The following is a 16544-nucleotide window of genomic DNA, read 5'->3' on the forward strand; positions in this document are numbered from 1 at the left end:
GCATTTTGTTAATGTTCTTTAAAACATTGGGATGCTAGTTAACTTAAAATAACCATATAGTATCTTGAGAATAAAAGGTCTGATGTCAAAGTTTCCATCGCAGAAAGTACTTAATTCTGTTGCCAGCCCTTCCGCCAACTTTACACAAGGTTAATAAATAATAAACGTCATGGGTAGCATTTCTTGAGTTTTGTCTGATGAACTGGAAGCACAGATTACTTTTTGTCAACAGGTCAGAAATGTGGGCCTTTATTTTAAACCCCATTTCTAATGACATCAGTCCTGTTGTCTCCACCTGAGTAACCAACCCATTTTCTTTGTAGGTTAGTCAGCCGTGGCTTCCTGCTTTTCATTAAATGTACCCGCTGCCTTCACCCTTCTCTGTGTGATCAGGTCTTATGTCTGTTAGCCCTGTCACCCCGAGACAGCCGGTGCCTTCCTAAACCACAAGCAACACTAGTGCTAATGGAGTCTAGTGGAGAGTGCTCTGCAGACATTTAGGGTACCAGGAAAATCCTGATTTGTTTTTCTCCATTTCCAGAATGAATTTTTTGCACCTTCTAGTTTCTGTCCCTGTTCTGCTGCCCCTGTTGATCCAGCTTATCTTCAGCTTCCTCTGCTAAACTGCCACCCCACAGAAAAGGGAAAATAGTCAGACTGAAAACAAGATCCCTCTTGTCTCATTTTGGGTTAAATCATTTTAAGGTTTTCTGGCTTTTCTTGTATATATGTGTGTATTAAGGAGCCCTGGTGGTGCAGTGGTTAAAGTACTCCGCTGCTAACTGAAAGGCCAGCGGTTCAAACCCAGCCAGCCTGCGGGAGAAAGATGTGGCCCTCTGCTTCCGTAGAGAGTACAGCCTTGGGAACCCTATGGGGCAGTTCTTCTCTGTCCTGTGCGATCGCTGTGAGTCGGAATCCACTCGACGGCAACGGGTTTGCTTTTTTGGTTTACGTGTATATTACATATTATTTGACTTTTGAATGACTTTGTCTTCAAACTGAATGTATTCTTGAAATACAGTAGGCATTCAAAAATGCTAGTTTCTCCCCTTCTTTCAAAACTATGAAGTATGTGTTGTATCATTTTGTCTTCCTGATACTCCAGTTGTGTAGAATTCTCCCAATCCACTAAACTTCCAAATTGAGCGGCAAGTACCTTCTTTGCAGTCAGGTTCTTGCTTAAACCTCTAATGTGGTTAAGAATTTCAGATAATGGTATGTTTTTAAGTTATCTTTAATTTTTAATCCCAGAGAAGATGACCAACTAGCTTTTCCTGGGTGTGGGTAACTTTTATTACTACAAGATATTTGATTTATGGGTATGCTTTGAGGCTTTTGCATTATTCAGATTAACAGTTTAACCTTGTGCTCGTGTACTGCCATCTCACTGATGAATTTGAAAGTTGGAATGAAAGCATGTTTCTTCTTTAGCCCAGGCAGTAGACGCTCATATTACTTTCTGTTCCCCTTCCTACCCTCACCCTTTTCTGTCCCAGTGTTTATTCCACTAAATTGTCTCTGCTGCTTTCCTTAGAGTTTCTCCTTGCCTCAGTTCACTAAAAGTTCCTTATTGCCTCATCTTCTACAGAAAATGCCTGTCGCGTGCTAGGTCATCCACACAGCTACTTCCGTGTTTTTCAATGGTGCTTTCTACGTGGGTGTAGCTGGGAAGGAAAATCTTATGTTACAAACAGGAATTTGGGGGGTTCCAGCCACTGGAAACATGTTTTTAATCCATGTACATTTCTGACTCATCACTCTAGGACTTTTGTAATAAAATCAACATTTTGTTTATACTCTTTTGTACAAGGGAAGGAGTTTGGTTTTTAATTAGCATCTGTGTCTAGAAAATTGGGATTGCCATTTGAATGCTTTTGCTATTTGATATATGAGTGTTACTGTTTCAGCCAGTTTTAGTTCCCCATGTTAAAGGCTCTGGATAAGGGAAAGTAACTTTTCCTGCATTTAAGGAAGCAAGAAAAATTAAAAATTAAAGTGACTTAGGGTCTACTTTACTTCCACAGGCTCTAAAAGAACAATGAAAAAAGTGATTTATATGTAGAAGGAGACGTCTTAATTCAGGGGGGCAGGAAGGGCCTCTCGGGATGAAAAAGTTTTGAACAGATACCTGAATGAAATGGAGGAGTAAGCTATGCGGATATCTGCTCTACACTAGGAAAAATGGCTGTCACTTTGCGCTCTAAAATTTTAATAACAGGTACATTCATTCCACAAATAATTTGAGAACCCACTATATGCCGGATATAGTTGTTCTAAGAACTTACTCTTGAGTATAATGATAATTTCTTATTAACCACTTTGCCACCAGGATGCCTTTATTTTTCCAATAGACCGAAGAAATATATTCCGTTTTGAAATTTACTGCTTATGGTCATATCTACAACAAATAAAATTCTCTTAAAACATACCATTTATGTTAAGGTAGATATTTTCTGAAATGTATAAAAAGCGGGCTTTTAAAATAAACAAGGGACGTTTTCTCAAACTGCTAGTCTGTGAGTTATTTTATATTTTTTATCCAAAAAAACTTTTATTCCCAGAGTTCTTTTTTAAAGAGAATTCCTTGAGACTACCACAACTACCCATGACATTCAGTGGAGGTTGTGGAAGGTGGAAGCTGAACCCCTGTTGGGAGAGAAGAGGGTAGAAAAAATACTGCAGCTTCCTCCATTACCCTTCATCTCACACACACATACACACAGAGTCAAGGAGCCTAAATCGGTGAGCAGACATCACTCAGGCCTCCTTTCTTGGGGTGGGAAGCAGTGGACTGGAGAGGAGGAAAGTTGACTTCACCCTGCAGTGCTTGGGCGCATGATTGACCAAGACCCCCAAAGCCAGACTAGTGGGCATAGCTACTTCCTGTGTCCCCTCTACCAACACCTGAAGGCTGAATTGGCCACCTCTCAGCCTTGCAGACGGGAACAGCAACTGCTCCTTCCCGGGAGGGAGAAATGACTTTTTCTGCCTTCTCATCTTCTGGTAGCCTTGGGTGAAGGAAGTAATAAATGAAGGTCTCTTTGTTTTGAAACCTCTATTTAGACACCTGATATTGGAGTTGAATCTGCCTGACTTGTTGAGTAGACATTTGCCTATGTTGATATGTTATCAGAAAGCAAAATTCTTGACCTCACTGCTGCCAAATCACTCACAGGAAAAAGAAAAAGGGGAAAGAAAAAAAAAAAAAAACTTCACTGAGTTAGTTGCTTTACGAAAAATATTAAAGCATTCATTCAAAGCTCATTTCTATCTTGTGAAATCATAGTTAACTGTTGTTTCCCACTGGGTTGTCTGTTCCTTGGGGGCAGAGACTGTGTCATAGTCACCTTTAAGTCCCTAAGAGTTTTTATCTGCTGCTACAGAAAGCAAAAACTGCACTTCCACACCAGTCTTTTTCTCTTGGCTTTTCCTTTTGAGTTTTGTATTGCCTTTTTGTGGTGTTCGGACACATAAGCTGCTTCCAGTGTTCTTATAAATAACCAAAGTGTAAAATACAAATATAAAAAAACTAACCACATCCACTTTTTTCTCACCCTCCTCTTTTTTTTTTTTTTTACCCTGACAGGCATCCGTTACAGCACAGACGTGAGCGTAGATGAAGTGAAAGCCCTGGCTTCTCTGATGACGTATAAATGTGCAGTAGTTGGTGAGTGACTGCCTTTGTTTTTACCTAAAAAAGACTCTGAGGAAATATGTTTACATACAAAATTATTTTTAAGTTGCTACAGAAATGTACCTTATCAGAACGGATTTTTTTTTAAGTTGCGCGTTTTGAGGCTTATATCACCTTTTCCTGCGTCTTCTTTAAGATTTCGTCTTTTCAAGTGGAGAATTTTTAATAGGAACTAACTGTAATCTGAAGTATAGACTTGTAAGTCCCTTTTCCATACTCTAAATACTATCAAAGCACAGTAGAAAGAAGCCAGTTATAATGTTATGTTTAGTAGTAGTAGAAAGCACTGACTACATGCATATTGTAACTTGCCTAGTCTTATAAAGTTTGGTAACTAGAATTTAGAGTAGAACGTTTTAGAAGAGATCAGTGTGGGTTTATTACTTGAATTTTGTGAAATTAAAACGCGAAGCATCACACGCTTTTGTAATATTGCTTAGTGCTTTGTTTTTCTTTTTTAACCTTTGAATAACAACTTGCCGCCTTCTCTTTCAGATGTGCCATTTGGAGGTGCTAAAGCTGGTGTGAAGATCAACCCCAAGAACTACACCGTAAGTATTGAGTTGCTGAAGGACTCAGAATGGCTGGGCTTCTGTCTGTTCCCCATATCAGTGAGATTAATGGTACCTATTGCTTTTTAAAACAAATGGAAAATCAAGTAAATAATAACTCAATGAGTGTTTTGTCATATAACATGTCACCTGCTTAATGTCAACATCGTTTTCTTGGTTAAAACGTAATTAATACTTTCGTATTGTTAGACATTTATATCCATGTTTATAATTACTGTGATCTGAGGTTTTAATGTTGAGATCTCAGAGTCCTAGTGATAAATATTTTAAATAATCCAGTAAAAATCTTGCTTATACTATCAGTTCCAAGTTTAATAAAGCTGGTTGCTACTATGTTTTACATAGTACCAAATTAGCTAGCAATCTGTATACAAGTATAATAAATACATATGATTATATTGTCTCATTAAAATTCACCTTGTCAATTAAAATATACCATGGGAATGTGTAAAAATGGCATGGCATCATCAGACCTCATTTAACTTCAGGAGCAGGAGAGAGAATCACACAGCATCAGCCCAAAGCTGATTCCTGTGAGGCAGAAGTCAAACATACCTCCACCCTCCAACCTTTTTATCAGTTTTGACATCAGCTGTCTCTCCATGGCACACTCTACTTCTGCTAGGTTCAGTAGTTCATTGCAGTGGCCACACAGAACTCACAGACCATACTCGCAGTTACGGGGTTTATTAGAGAGATAACAGGTTACAACTCAGGATCAGAAAGCATGTAAGCAAAGTCTCCCTTACGCAGTGCAGGACAGCTCTCTCATCTCCTCTTGGCCCTGCTGTCTGTCGCCCCAGCTCTGCGGCTGGGCCCTTCCAGGACTCTCACTGTCTTCAGTGTTAAAGCCCTTCACCCGTTTTACAGCTCCTTTCGGTGGTTCCTTTCCTCCTCTGTCTCTTTCTCTGCTCCTTTTTCCTGCTGCTTCTCTTCTTGCTTCTTTCTGTCTCAAAAAAAAAAAAAAAAAAGTCTGTTGGGTTGGCTACTTAATATTTACAACTCCTTGTCAGTTTCGTGGAAACCCTGGTGGCGTAGTGGTTAAGTGCTACGGCTGCTAACCAAAGAGTCGGCAGTTAAACCCGCCAGGCGCTCCTTGGAAACTCTAATGGGCGGTCCTACTCTGTCCTGTAGGGTCGCTATGAGTCAGAATCAACTCGAGGGCACTGGGTTTGGGTTTTTTGTTTGTTTTGTTTTTTGGTGTCAATTTCATGGCAGGGGCTACAAACAGATCAATCCTCTCTCTGTAGACCACAGGCACTTCGTTTGTATAGTAGGGTGCAACTCACCTCATTTGCATAGTCTGTTGACCAGTCCCTGCAAGATGCATACCAATCAGAGGGCAGGCTGCAGCCCAGGACCAGACAAAAAGTATCAAACCACAAATTGTTTATAACTTCCCCAGGAAATGTCGTTCAACCTGGACAAAACTAACAAATCCTCTGGGGTAGAAAACTAGGACAAAGTTAACTCCTCAGGGCTTAGGGGAAAAATCTCTCAAGCTGTTTTTCTGAAGAACCGAGGCTGAAGGCCACATAAAGGAACTCCTTTCACCACCGGATGGCTCATACGGTCCTATATGAATAGAAAGAGAACAGGAACTGGGTTTGGAATTCTTTATCTTTTGCTTGTGTTACATAATTTCTGATTCCTCATTTCCTCATCTTTAAAATGTAAATGCCTACTTTATGAATTGTTGTGAGGATTATACAAGAAGATGTATGAAAAAATGTCCTGTAAATAAAAAATATGGTAGTTATTTTTCTTCCGAAGTGGTTTTTTCCATCAGAAGGCTTTTTTCACTGTTTTTATTTTTATCTTTTTCTTCACAGGATAGTGAATTGGAAAAGATTACAAGGAGGTTCACCATGGAGCTAGCAAAGAAGGGCTTTATTGGTATGTATTGCCATTTAGGTTTCCACCTAAAGTGGGAACACTTAAGATGTCATTGTCTTAATATGAACCCCTGCTTTTATAACACATGGGGTCTCCATGAGTCGCAGTTGGCTCCATGTCAGTGGGTTTGTTTTTTCTTTTATCTGTAAGTACGTGAGTCAACTTGCTCTCTTACTGTGAGAAACTAGATTGAGCGATTGATACAGTGAACATACTGGGGCCTATTTAGGGCACATCTCTAATGGAAAAGTTCCGGTTCTAGGCAACTAGGGTGGACACCAGTGAGCTGTCGCTGCCGCCTCTTCTCCCTATACAGACACAGTGAGAGTTTTAGATTGCTGTGTTTGCACATTTCCTCTTGAGATGTCCAGGAAGACCAAAGCCATACTTTTTCAGGCACCAGTATTCGCACAAAAAATATCTAGGTTTTTGCAGTAGTAACTGCTTTCCTAAAGCAGTGAGAACACTGATGCCTTTTGGAATTGGAGGTGTTAAGCAGGCCTGGCCACCCCTTTGGGGCAGCAGGAACAGTCAGTGGGGTGATTGCTGATCACTCACTTGGCTACCACTGTCTGCTTTTGGAGATTCTTGGGGTTTGTTGCTAGCAGCTTTTGCCAAACAGGCCAGATTTCTGAAGATAATAATCTTCATTTGCTTGATTGTTTTTGTATCTTACTATTATTTGAGCTTATGTGTTCTTTTAATGTGAGATGTGAATATTCTTTTCTGTGCTATATCAGTATTAGTCGTTTACTCTTTAATTTTCAAGCAAATTAAGACTTTCTTTACATTTCTTTTCTTGATCTGGAAGGGTTCTGATTTGAGGAACAACAGTAACTTTGAGTGCCCTATTAGCAGATTAAAAGAAAAAAGTCAGGCTGGAATAAGAAAGAAAACCTGCTTTTTAACTGCTTTCTGCCCTTGTTTCTCTTCCACAGTATTTTCTCCACTGTTAACAGGCTCCTGGGGACTTAAGATACCCTTGTTTTGAAAGTTGCTCCCTTTTGTAGGAAAAAGTATGAAATAAACAAACATGTGGTAGTAAAATAAAGGTACCACTAAAACGTTAGTAGATTTGACCTGTCTTTCATAATGTGAAAGGTATTTGGCTCCTGTGAACTCTACTTGTGCAGTCACTGTACTGGGGAAGCACTAGGTCATGTAGGTGAACTACCAAACCTTGTTCACATTTAGAGAAATACCTACTTATTCTGCGATTGAATAATTGAAGTCATGTTCAGCAGCCTATTGATTAACTTTCATAATTTTTGTATTATATTTCCTCTTAGCCTAAATCTTAAACATACTTTACTGGCTTTAGACTTTTTTAGTTGTGTTTATTGCCCATATCTAGAGTCTCTAGATTTTATCTATCTTGACAAATACCTTCTAGTTCCAAAGGTTAAAAAATGATTTGTTGGAACACTTAAAAGAAATTAGAACTGAAATACTAGTAGTTTAACTTTGTGTTCAAAAGCCTTTTTTACCCTTTGGTACAGCTTAACTGCCACCTGGACCCAGAACACTGAGCACAGGAAAAGAGGCCGAAGAGGCTCTTTCTGTCCCCTCAGAGCACATAACTGAACAATCCTTTGAAACTGATGTCATTTATCTGTTATTTACTGACATCCCTTTCCACAGAGAGCTTCAGACTTCACAGTAGACCTGAATCTGTGTCGCGGCCCTGTCACACTGAGTTTAGGACCCAGTTGGAGCACTGGTGGCTTAGTGGTCACGAGGTCAGCTGCTAACCAAAAAGTCAGCAGTTCAGATCTACCGGCCACTCCTTAGGAACACTGTGGGCCAGTTCTGCTGTCGCCTGTAGGGTTGCTATGAGTCAGAATCAACTAAATAGCAGTGGGTTCGGTGTGTTTGTTTTTGTCAATTTCAGCAAAAAAAAAAAAAAAAAAAAGCAGCTGGGATTTTGATAGAGATCAGTCACATTGAACCTGTAGATGAGTTTAACAAACACTGCCATCTTAGCATCTTCCAGTCCATGAGAAATGGATGTGTTTCCATTTGTTTAGGTTGTCTTTAGTCTCTTTGGAAACCCTGGTGGCGTAGTGGTTAAGAGCTACGGCTGCTAACCAAAGAGTCAGCAGTTCAAATCCGCCAGGCGCTCCTTTGAAACTCTATGGGGCAGTTCTACTCTGTCCTATAGGGTCGCTATGAGTCGGAATCAACTTGATGGCACTGGGTTTCTGGGTTAGTGTCTTTGAACGATATTTTGTAGTTTTCCGTGTGCAAGTCTTAAACGCATGTTTTGCTAAATTTGTTCCTAAAAATATGTTGCTGTTGTAAACAAAATTGTTTTCTTAATTTCATTTCCAGATAGTTCATGGCAAGTGTACCAAAGTACAGTAGCTTTTTATGTGTTGATTTTGCATCCTGCAACCTTGCTGAACTCTACTCCTTCAGTAGCTCTAGTAGTTTTGTTTTTTTGTGAATTCCTTAGCATCTTCTATGTATAAGATCATGTCACCTGCAAATAGGAATAGTTTTACTTCTTCCTTTCCAATCTGGACACCTTTTATTTTTTTTCCCTTGCCTAATTGCCCTGGCCAGAACCTCCAATATAGTGTTGGTAGAAGTGGCAAGAGTGGACTTCTTTGTCTTTTCTTGTTCCTGACCTTAGGGGGAAAGCTTTCAGTATGTCACCATTCTGTGTAATGTTAAGGGTTTTTCATAGATGCCCTTTATCATGTTGAAAAGGTGCCCTTCTAGTCTTAGTCTTTTGAATGTTTTATCATAATTAGTGAGTAGAAATAAATAGAAAAAGGAGAAAAATGCTCATTCTGCATCTATTGAGGTGATCATATGGTTTTAATTTGTACTGCTATGAGATTGAGTAATGGGATTTTAATTTACGTATAGTTACCTTTTTTAAAAAGGGTAGACTTTTTGCCTCAGGCTTTTCCCTATAAGATATTTGAGAATTTACCTGGAATTCAGGAATTCCTTGTACTCTGCACGTCCCTATTCCTTGGTTTTGCACAGAGTAGAAAACTCCTAAGCTTGATAACAACAAGCTTTGGTCGTGGAGAATTGCTTCACCTTTGGTGTGTCTAGACTAATTGATGTTCTTGAGAAGCAGCTTACCATTTATACATTTCCTGTTTGAAACTGTATACCTGAAATTTTCCACTTGGCCAATAGCCGTTCTCCAATCAGAACTGGAATTTGATGCAAGGAGCTTATGTAACACTCAGTGTTGTTGAACACAAGCATAACGCTTTTGTAGATAGGCATACAGGAGCAATTTAGCATTTGTACCTTAAGAAAAAAGCAATATGACTAGACAAATTTGTACTAATCTCCAGCTGAGATATGTTATTCTGAAGGAACGAGAATTGTGAGAAAATAGTTGGCAGCAGTGGAGCCCATTTATTGGGGAGTGAGAATAGAACACAAAAGAGCCCTCTGGTGGCACAGTGGTTAAGTGCCCGGCTGCTAACTGCAAGGTCGGCAATTTGAACTCACCACCCACTCGGTGGGGGAAAGATGTGGCAGTCTGCCTCCGTAAAGATTACAGCCTCGGAAACCCTAGGGGGCAGTTCTACTCAGTCCTATGGGATCACTCTGAGTCAGAATCAACTCAGTGGCAAGGGAACAAGGCCTTAATCCTTCTAAGTAGTGTAGTGTTGGTGGATGAGTGTGGCTTCAGGGAGGTTGTTTATAAGGGTCCAAAGGAAAGGGTCATTTGGGTGGCACAAACAATTACGCACTCGACTACTAGCTGAAAGGTTGACTGGTCAAACCCACCCAGAGGAGCCTCAGAAGACAGGCCTGGCGATCTGCTTCCGAAAGGCCACAGCCTTGAAAACCCTGTGGAGCAGTTTCTGCACACGTGCCAGGGTAAACCCCAGTGGAAGAAAAGGCCTGGCAATCTGCTTCCATTAAGATTACAGCCCAGAAAACCCTATGGAGCAGTTATATTTTGTATTACATGGGTTCACTGTGAGTCAGAATTAACTCCATGGCAACTAATAATTATATATAGAAAGAGAATTGTATATAAATGGAAGCATATTATACATGCTGTATGAAACCTGCTTTTTTCTACATGTATATTTTGGTGGTCATTCCAGGTTCCTTATATGTATATGTAACAATCTTGTTAATGGCTACGTAGTATTTCTTTGTGTAAATATACTGTATTTTATTTTATTGTCCCACTAGTGTGAACAGTTAGGTTGCTCTCATTTTTAGTATTTTTAATAAGCATATGTTGACGTATTCCTGTCTTTACAGATTTGAGCAAGCGCCAGTTACACATTTTTTATCACATGTCTCACTGTGGCCATTATTAGTGCTATCAGTGTACTATTTATTCCTATTCCGTCCTCAAACTTTTTAATTTGCTATGATCTAAGGAATTGAAAACATGTACACTGAGTGAGTTAGCTTTGAGTAACGAGGTCAAAGCAGCATTGTCTCACGGGTGCAGGTGTCACAGGGCTCCACACCATCGCTGCAGTGACATGGCTTTCTCCCCATTTTTTCTACTTGTTGAGGGCGTTTACATTCATACAATGGCATGTTCCTATACCGTCTCATGTAACTCCTGAACTGCACCAATCCTGCTTCTCTAGGGCAGGGTGCTACTATTCTCTCCATTTGCAGTTCAGGGTTCTGAGGCTAAGAGAAGCGAAACTGACTCCCATGTGGCTGCTCACTCAAGAGTCCTACTAAGGGCTTATGTCTGTTGTTCATAGCTAACTTCCTAACATGTGGCAAGTAAATGCCAGTGGGAGAAATTACTTCGTATATTTGTATATATATAAGTTTTGTAGTGAAGCACTTAATGAGTATTTCTGTGACTTTAATTAGTTACGTAAAGAAAATCTGAAGTTTTGGTGACTGTTAGTATAAGAATTACAAGGCCCTTTGTATTTGAAATGATCCTGTGCCCTTTCCCTGTGCCCACAGGTCCTGGCATTGATGTGCCTGCCCCTGACATGAGCACGGGTGAGCGGGAGATGTCCTGGATTGCTGACACCTATGCCAGCACCATAGGACACTATGTGAGTACCCATCAGAGACCTGATGGTTTCATTTGTGCGCATGAATCTCTGCCTACAAGAAATAACAACTAAACAGACTGTGCATGGAAGTTGAAAACCACTGGGCTTTCCTCCTCCCCTTTAATAGTAATCTTGATTTGTATGTTCATCCTTAAATCATAAATTTATTAATTGTGGATTGAGCATTCGCCTACAAGCTGCTTTATTTCCTGCGGTCAGATCCTCAAACACCAAATCAGGACAGGCTGCTGGACACTGGAAGGAAAAAAAGAAATATTTGATCCTGACTTTTCCCTCCATGGCCTCTCAGCTTGAAAAGGAGCTAAGATACAGGCGCAGATAAAGCATAATGGCTTACAATGGTGTCGGTGAAGTTGGAGAGAAATGGGCAGACGTAAGAGTGATCTACGAAAGAAAAGCAGTCAGCTCCGAAAGGACAAGGGGTGCTGAAAGCTCGGTGCTGTGGATGCTGAGGACCAGGTTTCTGCAGAGACCAGATTCAGCAACCAGGCTATGCACAGAGTAGTGAGATTGCAGCCAGACAGCCAGAGGGCATTGAGAGAGGGAAGTAGGGCATAAAGTGAACCTCCGCTAAAGAAAAATAGCCCTGGAGAGAAGCAAAGAGAAGACAACTTGGAAGATGGCCATTGTCCAGAAAGAAAGACTTAGGTTTTTGTGGTTGTCTGGCACAGTGAGTGCTGTGAACACAGATTGATTGATGAGACAGAGAGGGTGCAAGAGATACGGGGCAGCAGATAGGGGAGCAGAGTCCCCCGATGGCATAAAGACCTGGCGAAGTTTTAATGTAAGGGCCCTGAGGGAAGGATGTCACTTTGAGGACTGAGGTGCACCTGACTCAAGCCATGCTATCTTCAGTCATCTCATATGCATGCAAAAACTGGACAATGAATAGGGAAGACCAAAGAAGAATTGTTGCATTTAAGTGATGGGAAGAATATTGAATATACCATGGACTTCCAGAAGAACAAATAAGTCCGTCTTGGAAAAAGTACAGCTAGAATGATGCTTAGCAGCAAGGATGGCAAGACTTCATCTCACATATTTTGGACATGTTGATGCTGTTAGGTGCCGTTGAGTTGGTTCCGACTCATAGCGACCTTATGTACCACAGAACGAGACACTGCCTGGTCCTGCGCCATGCGCACAATCGTTGTTATGCTTGAGTCCGCTGTTGAAGCCACTGCATCAGTAGGAGGGACCAGTCCCTGGAGAGGGACATCATGTTTGGTAGAGGGTCAGCGAAAAAGAAGATCCTCAACGAGATGGCTTGACACAGCGGCTGCAACAAATACAACAATTGTGAGGATGACGCAGGACCAGGCAGTGTTTTGTGCTATTGTAGGTAGGGTCACTGAGTCAGAACCAGCTCGAGGGCACCTAACAACAAGAGTGGAAGAATTGGTCTTGGAGAAGAGGAGTAGTTCTTCTGAAAGGGAGACAAGAGGAAAGGGATGGCTGCAGCCTCCTGCGGAGGCATTTCGAGGTCATTGGCATTTTGGAGAGGTGGTTTGTATGGTAGTTGGGAGCACAGGCAGACGGCCTGGACTTCACTCATGGCTCCTTCGCTTCCCAGCTCTGTGACTTAGGGCAGCTGCCTTCAGCTCTCTGTGTCTCAGTGTCCTCCTATGTAAAACGAGGTTAATACGAGCGCGATTATGAGGGTTAAATCGATAATATAATGTGCGTACAACAGCACACAACCTTTTAGTAAGCACAAAAATCAATATTTATAAATACTAACCAGTTGCCGTCCAGTTGACTCAGACTCATGGCAACCCCATCCGTGTCAGTAGAACTGTACTCCGTGGGGTTTCAATGGCTGATTTTTCAGAAGTAAAGATCGCCAGCCCTTTCTTCCAAGACGCCACTGGCTGGACTCAAACTGCCAGCCTTTAGATTAGCAGCCGATCGGGTTAACCATTTATTTGCACCATGCAGGGACTCTTATACTACATTATGTAAATTGCAGAAATTCCCTAAAATAAGACAGGACCAGTACAAAACACTTCAAAAAATTTTGCTTTTGACTGTCGTTCCAAAAGGGCAGTCACTTGTCCATCCGTCACCTTTTTATGTAAAATGAGTTCTGGGTATGGTCTCTTGTTCTTCTTAAACAAATAATAGACTGGATAGTGCAAGCTAGCAGTCAGTATATTCTTTGTAGTTTATTTACAGTGATGCCAGCTAAACCTTTGACTATACTGTTAAAAGACTTTTCCTGTTAAGTGATAGGAAATGCCGAATTAGAACCTAAGGTAAGGAAGCTATAGGGTTGGGTTTTTTTTTTTTTTTTAATTGTACTTTAGATGAAGGTTTACAGAACAGACTAGCTTCTCACTAAACAGTACACATATTGTTTTATGACATTGGTTAACAACCCCATGACATACCAACACTCTCTCTTCTTGACCTTAGGCTTCCCATTACCAGCTTCCCTGTCCCCTCCTCCCATTTAGTCCTTGCCCCCAGGCTGTTGTGCCCCTTTAGTCTCATTTTGTTTTATGCACCTGTCCAATCTTTGGCTGAAGGGTGAACCTCAGGAGTGACTTCATTACTGAGCTAAAAGGGTGTCGGGGACCATACTTTCGGGGTTTTTCCAGTCTCTGTCAGGCCAGTAAGTATAGTCTTTTTTTTGTGAGTTAGAATTTTGTTCTATACTCTTCTCCAGCTCTGTCTGGGACCCACTATTGTGGTCCCTTTCAGAGCAGTCAGTGGTGGTAGCCAAGAACCATCTAGTTGTACTAGACTCAGTCTGGTGGAGGCCATGGTAAATGTGGTCCATTAGTCCTTTGGATTAATCTATCTCTTGTATCTTTAGTTTTCTTCATTCTCCCTTGCTCCCGAAGGGGTGAGACCAGTGGAGTATCTTAGGCTTTTAAGCCCCTAGACGCTACTCACCAAAGTAGACTCTAGAACATTTTGTTTATAAACTGTTATACCAGTTAAGCTAGATGTTCCTTGAGACCATGGTCCCCACACCCCTCAGCTCAGCAAGTTGGTCCCTCAGGGAGTTTGGATGTGTCTGTGGTGCTTCCATGACCTTGCCTTTTACAAGTTGTGCTGGCAGGAAGCCATAGTTTTTGTTAATTATGTATTTTCAGACTTGAGCCTGAACCACGCAGCTCCTTTTTTCTAGGTCCACCTGGAAGAGCTGGCATTGGTGGAGAGGGCCATTCTCATCCCTGGGCTTTCAGAGACCACTGAGTATCCTGGTGAGCTTGGCAGTTGGCACCATGCCCAACCTCAGACAGTATTTCTGTCAGCTCCGGCATTTGCATTTTCACTGTTTGAAAGCTTTTGGCACTAGTTTGCAATTCTGTATTCATGAGTGTTAATTATTCATGAAAGAAAACTGTGGGAAAACAATTCTGTAAATCACTTTACTTGACTGCTTTTTGTTGTTGGCAGTTACACAAGTAATACGATTCTGAGTTCTCACTGTAAAAATATTTAAGCCATACAGTTGAAGGTTAGGTCAGTTTTTAACTCGTCCAACTGAAATGTATGTGGGAGGTGGGCGCATGGAATGAGGTAAGGCACTTGGGCAGCAGATTGCCTCAGCAAGTTTGTTAAATAGTCCATACATTAACCAGTGACTGGAAATGCTTCCTTTGTTGTATATGCATCTCCTGTATGCAATAGGATTTTCTGGGTTCTCCGTTTCTACTGACAAACTTGCCTGTTCCACATTGTTGGGGAATGCTGTAGGGTACGGTATATTTGATACTTTGGAAGGGAGCCCCTCCATTCTTCTTTTTTCTAATTACACTTGTTTCTAAACAGTGATACATGCATGTCATCAATTCAAAGAGTACAACAAGGGGGGTTGTGAAAACTGCTGCCTCCCCCTCTGTTCTCAGCCCTCTGTCCAGAGCTGACCGCTGCCACCAAAGACCCTCTGCCCACACACAGGCATGCAGCCTTTGTGCCTTGCTCACACATGCCTTTTTCTTTTTAAAACCCAAATGGTAGCATACTAAATATACAAAAAAATGGAATTCTTGGAAGTAGAATTTCTGGGTCTCTAGGTATTTTTACCTTGATGAGGTATATTCCAAATTATCCCCAAGCCACCTTAGGTTTTTTTAATTTCTTGAATAATTTTGTTAATCTCTTTCAGAAGAACTTCAGAATTGTTTTTTAAAGTTCCTTTTTTTTTTTTTAATGGCATCTTATTAAATTTCTAGATAACTTTGGTAGAAGAGCATCTTTACAACTTTGAGTCTTCCCATCCAAGAATATTGTATCACATCTTCCTGTCCCAAGCCCTGTTTTGGTGATATACTCGAGTCCTGTGATAGATTTGAAGACATTTATGGGTGGATGTGTACTTTGACATAAACCCACTGCCCTTAAGTCAGTTCTGACTCATAGCAACCCAATAGGACAGGGTAGAACTGCCCCACAGGGTTTCCAAGGCCGTAAATCTTTTACAGAAGCAGACTGCCATATCTTCCTCTCTTGGAATGGCTGGTGGGTTTGAACCATCAACCTTTCGGTTAGCAGCTAAGTGCTTAACCATTGTGCAACCAGGGCTTTAACCATTGTGCAACCAGGGCTTCTTGACTTAGTAAGGCTTAAATGCTTGTTGAAGGAAAAGTAGTTTTAAGCTGAATTATCTCTACTTGTTTCTCCTGTGGAAACCCTGGTGGTATAGTGGTTAAGTGCTACGGCTGCTAACCAAGAGGTTGGCAGTTCGAATCCGCCAGGCGCTCTTTGGAAACTCTATCGGGCAGTTCTACTCTGTCCTATAGGGTCACTATAAGTCGGAAACAACTCGACGGCAGTGGGTGGGTTGGGTTTCTCCTATTGGAAAACATAGTTTATGACATACTTTCTAGGAACAAGCTGAAAAAGTAAGGCTTATATCTATTGGGAAAAGTATACCTCAAATACACACCTTTATACGCTCAATGAACATATTTTAAATGGGAACGTGCTTTGACTTCAGTGCTTCATTTTACCGGTTCATCTTAGAAATTGGCCTTGGCGTTTGATCATTTTACTGGTTCATCTTAGAAATTGGCCTTGGTGTTTCATTTTTTAAGTTATGACTGTCTTCTTGCAGGATATTAATGCACATGCCTGTGTTACTGGTAAACCCATCAGCCAAGGTGGTATCCACGGACGGATCTCGGCTACTGGCCGTGGTCTTTTCCACGGGATTGAAAACTTCATCAACGAAGCTTCTTACATGAGCATTTTAGGAATGACGCCAGGGTTCGGAGATAAAACATTTGTTGTTCAGGTAAACTTTTTGTTTTCTTAGGAATAAACTGACAATACATAAAGTAAGTTTTACTGTTTTTAGATTTGCAATTTTTTTTTAATTTGATT

General features: G+C 41.0%; 1 protein-coding gene across 1 annotated transcript in view; it reads left to right on the plus strand.

Moving 5' to 3' along the window:
- GLUD1 (glutamate dehydrogenase 1) overlaps positions 1–16544 on the plus strand; it is a 45762-nt gene that overhangs the window by 13988 nt on the left and 15230 nt on the right. The window contains exons 2-6 of the mRNA XM_049894351.1: positions 3587–3667; positions 4190–4245; positions 6099–6162; positions 11092–11186; positions 16276–16455. Of these exons, the coding sequence (XP_049750308.1) occupies positions 3587–3667; positions 4190–4245; positions 6099–6162; positions 11092–11186; positions 16276–16455 (476 nt within the window). The remainder of the gene's footprint in view (positions 1–3586; positions 3668–4189; positions 4246–6098; positions 6163–11091; positions 11187–16275; positions 16456–16544) is intronic.

The sequence above is a fragment of the Elephas maximus genome, chromosome 8 (assembly GCF_024166365.1).
Source record: "Elephas maximus indicus isolate mEleMax1 chromosome 8, mEleMax1 primary haplotype, whole genome shotgun sequence".
Lineage (NCBI taxonomy): Eukaryota > Metazoa > Chordata > Mammalia > Proboscidea > Elephantidae > Elephas > Elephas maximus.